The sequence below is a fragment of the Centroberyx affinis genome, unplaced genomic scaffold, assembly GCF_046629955.1.
Source record: "Centroberyx affinis isolate AG114_WGS23_722 - 3 ecotype Tasmania unplaced genomic scaffold, CSIRO-AGI_Caff_v1 ptg010307l_1, whole genome shotgun sequence".
Classification (NCBI taxonomy): domain Eukaryota; kingdom Metazoa; phylum Chordata; class Actinopteri; order Beryciformes; family Berycidae; genus Centroberyx; species Centroberyx affinis.
In genome coordinates, this window is record NW_027284796.1 from 183 (window position 1) to 15,000 (window position 14,818).

General features: G+C 42.7%; 1 protein-coding gene across 1 annotated transcript in view; it reads left to right on the plus strand.

The window, feature by feature from the left end:
• Positions 1-6,996: 6,996 nt before the first annotated feature.
• LOC139640715 (beta-1,3-N-acetylglucosaminyltransferase manic fringe-like) overlaps positions 6,997-14,818 on the plus strand; it is a gene marked incomplete at its 3' end in the record, with an annotated part of 9,845 nt that continues 2,023 nt past the window's right edge. The window contains exons 1-3 of the mRNA XM_071514904.1: positions 6,997-7,039; positions 8,365-8,467; positions 11,247-11,400. Of these exons, the coding sequence (XP_071371005.1) occupies positions 8,373-8,467; positions 11,247-11,400 (249 nt within the window). The remainder of the gene's footprint in view (positions 7,040-8,364; positions 8,468-11,246; positions 11,401-14,818) is intronic.

The window sequence follows — 14,818 nt, forward strand, 5'->3', positions numbered from 1 at the left end:
TCACTCACTCACTCACTCACTCACTCCATCCTCCCTCACTCACTCACTCACTCACTCCATCCCTCCCTCCCTCACTCACTGCCTCACCCACTCACTCACTCACTCACTCACTCCATCCCTCCCTCCCTCACTCACTGCCTCACTCCCTTACTCACTCACTCACCCACTCACCCACTCACACACTCACTCACTCACTCACTCCATCCCTCCCTCCCTCCCTCACTCACTCCCTCACTCACTCACTCCTCCCTCCCTCCCTCCTCCCCCTCGTCCTTTCACTGTCTGTTTACGAGCCACTGCCAGCCCACTGTCCGCCATTTTGGTTCTTTAGCCCCGTGTGGACCGATTTCAGTGCAGGTAGTTTGGCTGAGTTATGACTACCAGAGAGGAAACTAATCATGACGGGGCTTCAGAGGTCTGCCTGGAGCGGGGCGCCTCGTTGGCTTTCATTGGGGAGTAAGGGGGGGGTAGGGTGGGGGGTGGAAGTGGTGGTGTTGATCCAGGTATCTCATTACTCCTCCTCTGAAGGAGGGATGAGAGGGAGGAAAGGTAAAAGGGCCCATGGGAAGATGAGGGAGGGGAGGGCAGAGCGGGGTTAGTATTAAAATGACCAGAGTGAAGATTTAGAGGCTGCTTGATGCAACTACAAGGTACAGAGAGAGAGAGAGAGAGAGAGAGAGAGAGAAAGAGAGAGAGACAGAGAGAGAGAGAGAGAGAGAGAGAGAGACAGAGAGACAGAGAGACAGAGAGAGAGAGACAGAGAGAGAGACAGAGAGAGAGAGGGGGAGAGAGAGATAGAGGGAACTAAGTGTTGATGGATGAACTGGGGTAGTAAAACAGTAAAACAGTGCGCTTAAATAGATGCAGCCTTTCTCATAGAGTGCAGTGGGGATATCAGGAAGATTACTCACATACACACACACACACACACACACACTCACATATATACTGTCTATACTTGCATAGAACTACACATTGCAAAGAACATCACGATGCATTACACACACACACACACACACAAATGTACACACAATGAGGAGCATAGTAAGCGTAGTGATGAGGTATTCACACAGATATATAGGCTCACACACCCCCTCAAACACACACACACACACACACACACACACACACACACACACACACGCATAAACAAACACACTAACCCTAACCCTAGCCAATGTGTAAATCCTGGGAGAGACGGTCGCTCTATCGCCCTCTACTGGTCGAAACTCCACCCATCTCAATATAAGTCAATGGCACCAATATTGCACCAATATTGTTTTGTCAACAAGAATTTACTGTCACAAGCTAATTTCATTTCTTCTAATGTCTCCCTTTACGGTGATTTAAAGAGATCCCACTTCCTGGGCTTCAAACTGGTCCAGAGAGTCAGCGGGTGATGTCACCGTCACTTAGTCCATTATTTTTTACAGTCAGGGTATACACACATGGTGAAGAGCATCATGATGCAGCAAGTACACACAGTTACATACATACATACACACACTCACAGCAAAGGGTTTACCTGCCATGGAGGTGGGTTATTTCAGACACCACTGATCAAATTTGGACTAAATCTGGGGAAATGATGCATCTCACCACTCGGCTCCAGCATTTTCAAAATTACATTGATTTTCCAAAGAGGGACTCAGCATTTACAGGTCAAAACATTTACAGGGTTGAATCATTCATGGAGAACAACAAGTTCACTGTTGCCTTGTTTTTTTTGTTTTTTTTTATTCTGGGGAAGGTTTGCTAGCGTGCATGTTCTGTTTCAGCATCACTCTGCTTCACATTCACACAGTTCCACACACACATTCACACCTGAGCTGCTCTAAGGCAACTCAACAGTAGTTTTGCATATTATTCACTTTCCCCACCCACATATTCACAGTAGATCTCTGGATTTGAACTGCCCCCTGCACCCCTAACATACCTCCGCTCCCCTTTCTGATAATTTCAATGTCCAGAAATGTGTTTTTATTATTCATTAAGTAATCCATAATACAACTGTAATCCATGCCAGATGACCGGCCGTTACCGTTTACTTTATTTTTGTAATCTGATTACGGAATCCAAGGATTACAGTTACTACCTAACACTGGCTGTCAAGCAGTCTGGAGAGCTTCTCTCTCACTGTCTCTTATCCATGCCCTACACACACACACACACACACACACACACACACAAACCTGATAACTCACACGGACACATACTCACAGACAGATGTATGTATGCTGAGACACACACACACACACACACACACACACACACACATACACATACAGTACACACACACACACTGACTCTATGCTGGGAAATCAGTTTCACACCCTGGCAACCCAACTATCTCCTCTCCCTCTCTCTCTCTCTCACACACACACACACACACACACACACACACACACACACACACATACACTCTCTCTCTGTCTCTCTCTCTCTTTTTTTCTGCCTCTGTAAATTCACACCTTCATATTCCCCACTGATTACGTACATATACAGTACATATATATATGTATACGCATTTATTATTATTGTTTGCATTATTTGCATTTTGCACTGTCTCCATAGTTTTAGTTTTATATTATGTGGGCTACATTACCTTTATTTTTTATCTTATTGCCTCCTCTCTTTATTGTCTTCTGTACTTATTTTTCCCTGGTACTGTTCTGCCAGTTGCTGCTGTGGCACCCGAATTTCATGGGGATTAATAAAGTGATAACTTATCTTATCTTATCTTCTATCCCTCCCTGCTGAAAAACATCAAAACCCATTGGAAGCATCCTGATGGTTTCCGTTAGAAAAAACAGTAAACCATTTAGGACCATCACAGCCCATTAGGTCCATCATGAAATGGTTTGTAGTGGGTTTTGGACACTTATCTAATGGTTTCCATTACATCTCTAATGGTTTCTGTTACAGGCTGTATTGGTCTCTAATGGTTTGTAATGGTTCCTAATTGTATCTGATGGTTTTCATTACAGTTGGTTTGTAATGGTTCCTAATTGTTTCTGATGGTTACCATTATGGGCTGTTTTGGTTTCTACTGATCTGTGATGGTTTCTAATGGTTTCCATTACAGGGTTTATTGGTTCCTAATGGTTTGTGATGGATTGTAATGGTTTCCATTATGGGCTGTAGGCTATTGGTCTCAAATGGTTTATAATGGTTCCCAATTGTTGGTTTTCATTACAGTTGTTTTGTAATGGTTTGTGATGGTTTGTAATGGTTTCCATTTAGAGCTATGATGATTTCTAATGGTTTGTGATGATTTCCAGTAGAACACAATATGCTCTAATGCTTTCCATCAATCATGCCAATACAAATCATTACATGCCATCAGAAACCATTACAGTTCCCAATGAAACAATTAAAACCCAATAGAAAATTTTGTAATGTTTTCTAGTGTGTTTTTTTCAGCCGGGCAGTCATGAAGGACAGTCCAAACAATATTTCTGAGCTATTCCCATGGCGGCCATTTTGAACACTTGGGGTGGGAAACTCACCCCAATTAGATTGTGGTTTTCAGCTGTTTAACATTGACAAACCAGGAAGGAAGAACACTTATAAGCCATGAAATCACGTCAACTTAGGTATGGAGTCAGGGAAAGTCACTGAATCTTTTCATCATGGTGGCAACGGGGCATCTAACACTGCATACACACACAGGCAAAAATAAACTGTACCTGGAGGATTGGCATAATTTAAAATTAACATTATTTCAACACATAAGTGAGGACTTCAGACCTAACAGTTATCAAATTAACAAGCAATCTCAGCTAAAACGATGAGGAACGTTAGCTAGCTTACTAGCTAGTTAGCTAAGTTTCTAGCTAGCTCCCTAGACTAGATTCCTGTAGTCCAATATATTAACGTTTCCTTAAAATGGGAACCTATATCCTTCTGAATTCTTGAGATTCGTTCAATTCTAATACGTTTTTCTGAGGAGAATCTGTGAAATGATAAATGTTGTCAGATTCCCGATGTTTGTTTGATGCATCTTGGTACACAACAGCAGGACAGGTGGCTGTGGAGTTTCCCACCCTGAGTGGCATAAGTTCAGTTTTCTTTCTTCTTGTTACTATTTGTGATTGCAACAACATGTTTTCCCCATGGGGATCTTAAAAGTTTAATCTTATCTTATTTTACACAAAAAATGTAGTTTGTTAGATAGGGATCTTTTGGTTCTTCTTGGCATTTATGTTTCAATTCTTATCTCGTTGGCCAGAACTTGGGGAAAAAATCCTGAATACATTTACAGGACTTGAATAAAACATGATGTTTTGGGTTTATCTTATCTTGCGGTTGATTTGTCTCCTTCTGAGGTGATTTAACGTGCGAGGTGAGGAAAGTCGAACACGCGTTTGTGACGGAAAGGTTGGCAGTTCAAATCCCCGGGTAACACCTGGGAGGGAGAAGAGTAACAGTCTCTCTTCGTTCTCTCAATGGTCTGAATATAGCCTACACCATACATATAACTGCTTCATGTCTTTTTGGTCCGGTGTCTGTCTGACTCAGACAGATTGTATTCCACAAAGGGAAAGTCAGGGAATTTCATACATTTTCTGGGGAGGTCAGGGAATTTCAGGGTATTTTAAAAATGGGTCACTTTTAAATTAACACACTGTAAGTTTTAAACTAGAATGCTGTCGGGGGCTGACAGCAAGGGTATATCCCCAAAATTCCCCAATCCTTGAGACCCCATTAAGTCAAATGTAACAAAAAGCCACACACAACCAATTATATTGGTTGTATGTCCCAACTATTTTTATTTCGCCAAATAATAAAAATGTTTTCTGAGCTAATCTAAAGTTCATTATATTATTATTACTCCTAAACACTCCAAAATGTATGGATATAATCCTCTAGGGATTGTCTCCCCAATAATATCCTTACCAATTTGTTTTAACACTCAATAATAAATGTAACTAATTAAATATAGCTGCTAGTGGTGATGGCTGGGTCCATGCCAGTACAGCCGCCAGAGCTGAAACATGGAAGTTTGCATTAAGATTACTGTCAGTTTTGTCATATTAGGCTGTTGAGCCATCAGGCCCCAAGCTAGTGGGGGGGCTAGCTCTGATACTGTAGAATGTTATAGCAAGTTAAAAGGTGTCAATATCCAACTTCGTAATTTACTCTGTTTAGCTGTACACTCAAAATGCTGCTGTTGGGCAAAATCTGGTCGGATCTGTATGGAAATTGGTGTGCATGTTCCACATAAAGGTTGGAACATGATTACCAAGTTTCATAGCGATTGGTGAAATTCTGTTTGAGTGATAAGCCAAAATGTTATAGGCCATGCCCACTTTCACTAATGAGGACCAATCTTCAGATTTTGACTAGGACATGGTCCTAGAGCATGTGTACCGAATTTTGTGTAATTTCACCTATTGGAGATACAGTTTTCTGGCCTTTGTGGCGCCCCCAGTTCGAGGTCAATATTTAAATGGCTTTGCACACACGTTCATTCATTATATGTGAACATGTTGTCCAAGGTTCATGATGATTGGACCATCTATCTCAAAGTTATAACAATTTAGCTTATAGGCCACGCCTCCTTCACAACTTTAAGAGTTAATATCGTCAAAACTACAGTAGATATGAACAGTCTATAAACAGAATTTAAAGAGCGTAGGACCATAGATGCTACTGACCGATTTTGGTGGTAATCGGTCAAACGGTGTAGGAGGAGATGTTAAAAATGTGTTTTTCAAATAATTCATTCATGTAAATCAGACAAACGATGTGGGAGATACAGCCCTTTAAACTTTTTATTTTTTACCTTTATTATAGCTCCACCATCAGGCCAATGGGGGTCATATTTCTTGTGGGTCGAATTGAAGCCATATTCATGGCTCTAGCATTTACCATCTCACGGGAAATTGAGTCAAAGAGAATAGCAATAATAATTTAGCATTGAAAACAGGTAGGATGACATATTTCTATGACAAATTGTGTTCAATACACAGTATTTTGGTGGAAAAAAATATTCTTGCCAAGTAATCATTTTTAGTTTAGCAGCCCATGGCAGGTGAGTCAAGCAGGTAATTTTGGATACTGCAAAGGCTGCTAAATAACACATTCAGTGCATTAGATTGTGGTTTTCAGCTGTTTAACGTTGACAAACCAGGAAGGAAGAATACTTTTAAGCCATGAAATCATGTCAACTTAGATATGGAAAGTCTTTTCACCATGGTGGCAACGGGGCATGTAACACTGCATACACACACAGGCAAAAATAAACTCTGACATAACTCTTTGTCATCAAATTTCAAATCAGCAGATTCATAGCGTAAAGAAATCAGATTTGCTGCTCCTGTGTGAATCTATACAGTAAACAGTATTGTTCCTCTCAGAGAGTGTTTTTACCATTTTACGCCAGCAGAGGTCAGTGGTGGACTACAGTTCTGTCTATCTATCTATCTATCTATCTATCTATCTATCTATCTATCTATCTATCTATCTATCTATGTTCCTGTTTAGCTTTCCTCTCAGTAGGAACAGGCTGTAACACCTACTGTAGGTCAGTGTGTGTGTGTGTGTGTGTGTATGTGTGTGTGTGTGTGTGTGTGTGTGTGTGTGTGTTTCGAGACTTATTTGACTCGTATATCTGCCAAAGAAAAAATTGATTCGGCTATATAGTCCTCCTCTGGTCACAATGACCACTTGGACTGTGAGTGTGTGTGTGTGTGTGTGTGTGTAGGTGTGTGTGTGTGTGTGTGTGTGTGTGTGTGTGTGTGTGTGTTTTCTGTGTCTATGTGCGATGACTCATTTTTTAGCTCACGGTAGGGAACCTTGTTTTTGTCAGATCGAATTTGCTCCATTCCCAACGATATCGATCGTTTGTGTGTGTGTGTGTGTGTGTGTGTGTGTGTGTTCTCTCCTTGATGAAGGTGGTTTCAGGATGTTCTGTTACAGATGTGAAGAAGAAGAAATCAAAGGCGATGTGTTTTAATCCCTTTCTCTTTTCTTTTCTTTTTCCACCAGACGTTCATCTTCACAGACTCAGAGGATCAGGACTTGCGGTCAAGAGGTAGGCGGCCATCTTGAATCCTGTTTACTTTATATATATATATTTCTTTTTTCTTTCTTTCTTTCTTTCTTTCTTTCTTTCTTTCTTTCTTTCTTTCTTTCTTTCTCTTGTAGCCCTCATCCTCTCTTTTTCTCTCTCTGTTGCTGCCCTCTCTCAAGCTTTTTGGGCTCATCTTTCTTATCTCTCTCTCTCTCTCTCTCTCTCCCTCTCTCACACTCTCTCTCTCTCTTTGCCTTCTTCATTCTCTCTCTCTCTTCCCCTCTTCCCTCCTCTTTCCTTCCTTCCACGACAGTGGTGTTTAGGCTTTCATTCTCTCTCTCTCTCTCTCTCTCTCTCTCTCTCTCTCTCCTGTCTTTCCCCTCTCTCTTCCCCATCTCTGTCTCTCCTTCCCTCTCTCTCCCTGTTCCTTTTTTCTTCCTATTCCTCTCTTTCTCTTCCTGTCTCTCATTCTTCCCTATACTCTCTATCACATTCATTCTCTCTCTCCCTCTCGCTCTCCTTCTCTTCTTCCTTTTTTCTACCCCCTCTCTCTTGCATTCCCCCTCTTCTCATTCTCTCCCCTTCTCTCCCTCTCTTCCTTGCCTTTCATCCCTCTGTCCTTTTTCTGCCTCTTTCCCTCTCCCTCATTCTTTCTCTCCCCTCTCTCTCTTCCCCTTCATCCTCCTCTTTTATTCCTCCTGTCTCACTCCCCCCTCTCTCTCCATCTCTTCTTCCTCTTTTCTACCTGCATACACCCTCTTCTCGTTCTCTCCCCTTCTCTCTCTCTTCCTTGCCTTTCCTCCCTCCTTCTCTGTCCTTTTTCTGCCTCTTTCCCTCTCTCTCCCTCATTCTTTCTCTCACCTTCTCTCTCTTCCCCTTCATCTTTCTCTTTTATTCATCCTGTCTCACTCTTCCCTCCCTCTTTCTGTCTCTCTCTCTCTCATCCCTCTATCATTCTCCCCCCCTCTCTCTCCCCATCTCTCTTCTTCTCTCTCTGTCTCTCGCCCCCTCTCGGCCAATTTAGTTCATGAACTTCTATTGTTGTTACTCTTGCTGTAAATAAAAAAATAAAAAAAACATGATTAAAAATTAATCAACGTTTCAGAAAAATGAATCTCATTCCCTCCCTTGAATCTGTGTGTGTGTGTGTGTGTGTGTATATTCAGAACCATCCGCTGTCCACTGTCTATCAGTATTTCTGTTTATGCAACTTCACCATTAAAAATAGACCAAAACAAATCTCTCTCTCTCTCTCTCTCTCTCCCTCTCTCTCTCTCTCTCTCTCTCTCTCTCTCTCTCTCTCTCTCTCTCTCTCTCTCTCTCTCTCTCTCTCTCTCTCCATCCAGGTTACAACATGGTGGTAACAGACTGTCAGTCAGACCACAGCCAGCAGGCTCTGTCCTGCAAGATGTCTGCAGAGTACGACGGCTTCATGGCCTCAGACAAGAGGTGAGGCAGATTAGAGCCGTCTATCGTCCGGCTCACACTGGATTTACCGATCGGATTAAGATTGGAAACTTTAATGATCGCCGGGGGGGAAATTGGGGCCGTCGCAGCGGCAGGTACAAAGAGGAGAAGCAGGATACAAAGTCAATAAAAAGCCGAGTCATTGCTGTGGTGTTTCTGCACTGCACTTCCCACAGATCACCTGTCAATCAAACAGTGTGGGCGGGGCTTGAATTTTCTGTCGATGCAGTTTGAGTTTCTCTTTTCTTTGTCTGGTGGCTATCGCTGCTCATGCTAACCACCCAGTTCTTCTCTCTCTATTTAATCCAAACAAACGTGAAATGTAAAACGCATCACTTCCTGTGCGGCAGAGGATTTTTCCCAGGAAAGAGCTGCCAGACACCGGCTGTTTGGAAAAGCTTCATGAACTGGATATAGGTTGAATCGCTGTTCTGTTATATTGGCAGTAGAGTGCAGCAAACTGAACATTTATTAATATAAAAAATATTATGTAGTATCATGACTTTAAGTAGAAATGTTTGAATTAAATGTGCAAATCATGATGGAGCAGCAAAACTTATAGAGACTGAAAACAATGTGAAATGTGTATTAATCCCCAGACTGTGAATTAGTACCGCTCTCCCCTCCTTCAACAACTACTGTTGTTGTGAAAGGTGAAAAATGATACAAAACATTTTAAAAATTCTTAAAAAATCAATATATATATGCAAATTATAACAATGAGAAGCATATGAGAGTATGACAAACGCAATATTTGAAAAGAAAATACCGCATATATAGTAAAAATATCAAGGTTCTTCAAGAAAAGATTATTTTATAGCCTTTCCTACTTTATTGGATAGTACAAAATTCAGAATAAGAGGAAAGATGGGAGAGAGAAAATGCGTAATCAACAGAAACAGATTGGAAGTTCCTTGAATGTAAAGTGAAAGTGTATTGATGCTACATAAAAGCGTACAAATGAACAGAAGCGCATGAATAGTTTTTTCCTGTATGGGTGTCATTTTGCGTTGGATCCAAACCAATCCAACTTCAGCGTGCAGCATCATGGAACCCACAAACTGGATAATGATTTCCAAATTCTAGTTTGTCATATTCTTGATTTGTGGAAAATACGATGAAGCTAAACAGCTTGTGTGTGGCGTGTGACTAAGGCTGCTGCGCCTGTCTGCTTTTTAACATGGCACGGGACATGAAACGGCATTTCGCTTTGGTTCCGGGCCCGGTTTTGTTTTTTGGACTCCACGGCTGCAGGAGGAGAGGCTGTTTGGTTTGGAGCAAAGCCTCGTGTGTTGTTACGCAGCCATTAAGATGGCAGAGGAAACAAAACAGCATTTGGGTTTGGTACCGGGCCCAGCTTTGTTGTTTGGACTCCTTTGTTGCAGGGAGAGTGCTTGATTTGGAACTAAGCCTTAACAGCTTGGACGGTCCTTAAGATGGCAGAAGGACCCAAACGGCTCAGTGACTAACAGAGTAACACAGTATATACTGACACATGGCACAGGGACAACAGGACCTCAGACACACAGCAAGAGGACAGTGCAAGACGTACGGACACAAGTTAGAGGGGTGTAGAGATCTGAAGCAGAAGTTAACCAAGACCGCCTACGTTTTATATCAACTAAACAAAGCAACAGGGCTGGGAGTCGATTCCAAAAAGAATCAACTCTTCAATTCCAGGCATTTGGGAATCGAGCACCGACTCCAAAGCTGTGGAGTCGATTCCATACAGTACAGAAAATGAATCCCAGAGCCGAATTCTTCTTCTGTGGTGATTCTGATAAGACTGAGAGAGGGAGAGATTAGACCAGGTATTAGACGCTGTCGCCGACTGTTGAGAAAAAATTGCCTAATTCTGCATCACACATATCATCGCTATTGCAGTTCAGAGAAAGATGACAACAAGATCAGATCAGATAAGACAGCACTTTATTGATCCCCTTGGGGAAATTTAGGTGCCACAGCAGCAATGGGCGGACAATGCCAAGGAAATGTAATTACACTGTAAACAAGATGTAAGATGTCAAATTTGCAACAAAAGACAACAAAAGCAACATCAAAACTGACAAACCACACAAAACGACGACAACAAAACAACGTTGCCATTACACTTTTATTTTACTTTTATTTTACAAGATCTGCTTGTGCCCCCTATCTTTTAGTTTTTGGAATCGAGAACCAAGAACAATTTCGTCTGGAACCGACTCTTGGATTCCAAAATTTCTGTATTCGAACAGCCCTACAAAGCAATAGATTGTGTTGAAAATCCAAATTTTGCTGCTCTCTACTGCCGATATAATACAACAGTGATTCAACCTATATCCAGTTCATGAAAGCTTTTCCATTCCAATTTTCATGGTGTGATGTTAGCTAGTAGGTTTACAAGCAAAGTTAAGTAGTTAAAGCTGTTGGGGTGGCCGCCAAAGATGGAGTTCAAATCAGCGAGTGTCACTGTCATGTGAGCTTCTCATATTTGGAACATTAATGGTGAATGGATGCTGGGTAGTGTATGTGTGGTAAATATAAATATGTTTAATAATAAGTTGCATCAGTTGAATTCCACTAAAATCAGGTCGAGGAATAAATATCACTTTGGTCTGACCAATGTCACTTGAAAAACTGTTTTGGAAGGAAAGGGTTCTTCAAAAGACTTTTGTAGGGAAAAGGGTTCTTACTGGAACTGGAACCTTTTTCACAGTGATTTGATATTGTTCAAATGCATGTGACCCCTCCTCCCCCTCCTCCTCCTCCTCCTCCTCAGGTGGTTCTGTCATGTGGACGATGATAACTATGTGAACCCGGAGGCCCTGCTCTCCCTCCTGTCAGCGTTCCCCCAGGACGGAGACGTCTACGTGGGCAAGCCGAGCCTGGACAAGCCCATCACCGCCCACGAGCTGCTGGAGGGAAACGCCACCGTACGGTCTTTCTGTTTATTTCTCCTCTTTCAGCACCTGATATTCAAAGAGACAGTCCAGGAGATGCTGTGGACAGTAGACTCTACACCACTATACACACAGAGTCCTGCCTCTCTCCCCCTTCCCTGCTAGACAGGGCTGCTTTGTTTTTCATTCACCTGATGAAGCTTTCCTTCCTTCCTTCCTTGTTTCCTTGTTTCCTTGTTTCATTGTTTCCTTCCCTCTAGACAGGGCTGCTTTGTTTTCATTCACCTGATGAAGCTTTCCTTCCTTCCTTCCTTCTTTCCTTGTTTCCTTGTTTCCTTCCCTCTAGACAGGGCTGCTTTGTTTTTCATTCATCTGATGAAGCTTTCCTTCCTTCCTTCCTCCCTTCCTTCCTTGTTTCCTTGTTTCCTTCCCTCTAGACAGGGCTGCTTTGTTTTTCATTCACCTGATGAAGCTTTCCTTCCTTCCTTCCTTCCTTCCTTCCTCCCTTCCTTCCTTGTTTCCTTGTTTCCTTCCCTCTAGACAGGGCTGCTTTGTTTTTCATTCACCTGATGAAGCTTTCCTTCCTTCCTTCCTTCCTTCCTTCCTCCCTTCCTTCCTTGCTTCGTTCTTCCCTCCCTCTAGGCAGGGGTGCTTTGTTTTTCATTCATTTGATGAATCTTTCCTTCCTTCCTTCCTTCCTTCCTTCCTTCCTTCCTTCCCTTCTAGACAGGGCTGCTTTGTTTTTCATTCACCTGATGAAGCTTTCCTTCCTTCCTTCCTTCCTTCTGTTCTAGACAGGGCTACTTTGTTTTTCATTCACCTGATCAGTCTTTCCTTCCTTCCTTCCTTCCTTCCTTCCTTCCTTCCTTCCCTTCTAGACAGGGCTGCTTTGTTTTTCATTCACCTGATGAATCTTTCCTTCCTTCTTTCCTTCCTTCCTTCCTTCCTTCCTTCCTTCCTTCCTTCCTTCCTTCCTTCCTTCCTTCTCTTCTAGACAGGGCTACTTTGTTTTTCATTCACTTGATGAATCTTTCCTTCCTTCCTTCCTTCCTTCCTTCCTTCCTTCCTTCCCTTCTAGACAGGGCTACTTTGTTTTTCATTCCTCTGATGAATCCTTCCTTCCTTCCTTCCTTCCTTCCTTCCTTCCTTCCATCCTTCCTTCCTTCCCTTCTAGACAGGGCTGCTTTGTTTTTCATTCATTTGATGAATCCTTCCTTCCTTCTTTCCTCCCTTCCTTCCTTCCTTCCTTCCTTCCTTCCTTCTTTCCTTCCTTCCTTCTGTCCTTCCTTCCTTCCTTCCTTCCTTCCTTCCTTCTCTCTCACCTCCTCTTGTCCTGCCTTTCTCCCTTCTAGACAGGGCTGCTTTGTTTTTCATTGACCTGATGAATCCTTCCTTCCCTCCTTTCCTCAATCCTTTGTTCGCTTATCCCTTGCTTCCTTCCTTCCCTCCTCCTTCCTTTTCTCTCTGCTCTTTTCAGACGCTGCACTGGGGAAATTAATGAACTATAAAAAACAAGACAAAGTCCCTCTCTGTGGCCGGTGGACAGGATAGCCGCTGCCACTCAAATCCACATGTCCCACTCTTTTTAATTTCCTACTTTTGATAATTTCTTCCTTAATTTATTTGTGCCATTGTTCTTCCATTCTTACTTCCATCCCTCATTTCCTCCATCCTTCCTTCTTGCCTTCCTTCCTCCTCTCTGCTCTCCTCTGATGTCGCACCAGGGGAAATTAATGAACTGTAAAACCAAAAGTCAAAACAAAGACAAAAGACAAGACAAAAGTCCCCTCCTGTTGCTTTTGTGCCAAACGCAGACCGGTCAGGTTAACCGCTGCCATTCACACCCACACATCCCGCCACTTTTAATTTTCATTTTCCCTCTCATTAGTGCTGAATGTAATGTGATGGGAACATGTTACGATAGATGGATGGAGGGATGGATGGATGGATGGATGACTGGATGGATGGAGGGATAGAGGGATGGATAGAGGGAAGATTGATGGACGGTGAGTGTGTAGAGTGGCTTTTGTTCACGTGGGAAGGATTTTAAAACCAAAGTGGATCGATGAATGATTAGTGTCTTATTGGGTTATTGATTGGTGGTAACACACACAGACACCCACACACACCCCCACACACACAGACACCCACACACACACACACACACACACACACACACACCCATGCACAAGCACATATGTACACACACAGACACACACACACAAACGCATTATGAGAAAGACTCCCCAGGGAAGGAGGCTGTCAACCCACTGAAGGTCGATAGTTCGTTTTTAGACTTTTTAGACATGCAGCTATTACTGGATAAGCGTGGATGGCTGTGTGCGTGTGTGTGTGTGTGTGTGTGTGTGTGTGTGTACGTGTACGTGTGTCAGAGAGAGAGGGAAAGGGTGTGTGTGCACATGTGTGTGTGTGTCACTGAGCTCCCATGGTTTACAGTAGAATTAATGTTCCTGTTGAGTTAAAGTGCATCCTGGTTCCAGCAAGTGTCTCTGAATAGCGTCTCTCTCTCTCTCTCTCTCTTTCTCTCTCTCTCTCTCTCTCTCTCTCTCTCTCTCCCCTTTTCAGTCCCTTGCTCTCCTCGTTCCTTGAAAATCACTCTCTCCATCTCCCCTGTGTCACATTCTGCACTCCCTGATTGCTCCCATTTACACAGAAGAATAGATCTTTATTTATCTTTGCTTCCTGTCTCTCTCTCTCTCCCTCTTTGCCCTTTCCTCTTCCCTCTGTTCCCATTTTCTGACTATTCACGGTCTTTTACTTCCCTCTTCCCTCCCTATTCTTCGTCATTTCCACAGAGAGGAAAGAAAACAAAGCGAACGTCTCGGCTTCTCTCTGTCGCCTCTCTCTGTTTCTCACATCTCGCTGCCTAGCTTTTTTCGATTTTCTATCCTTTTTTTGCAGGGTTTGAGAAGGATGAGAGGAGGAGGGAGAGGAGACAGGAGAGGAGAGGAGAGGAGAGGAGAGGAGAGGAGAGGAGAGGAGAGGAGAGGAGAGGAACCCAAATGAAAGGGAAGGAGAGGGAAGGAAAGGAAAAGGCAGCAAAGGAAATTAAGGAAATGAAAGAGAAGGAGAGGAGAGGGAAGGAAATGAAAGCAAAGGCAAAGGAAAAGAAGCAAATGAAAGAAAAGGAAAGGGAAGTAAAGGGAGAGGAAATGAAGAAAATGAATGAAAGTAGAGGAAAGGGACACAGATGAAATGAAAGAAGGACTGGATAAGAAAGCAAAATAAACAGAAAGGAGAGGAAATGAAACAAAAGTGGCATAAATGAAAGGAAAGGAAAAGAAAGTATAGTAAAGGAAAGGGAAGGAAAGGAAAAGAAAGGAAAGGGAAGAGAAGCAAGGGAAAGGGAATGAAGGGATGGGAAGGGAAGAAAGGAAAATGAATGAAAAGAAAGGAAATAGACACAAATGAAAGGAAAGTGGAAGAATGG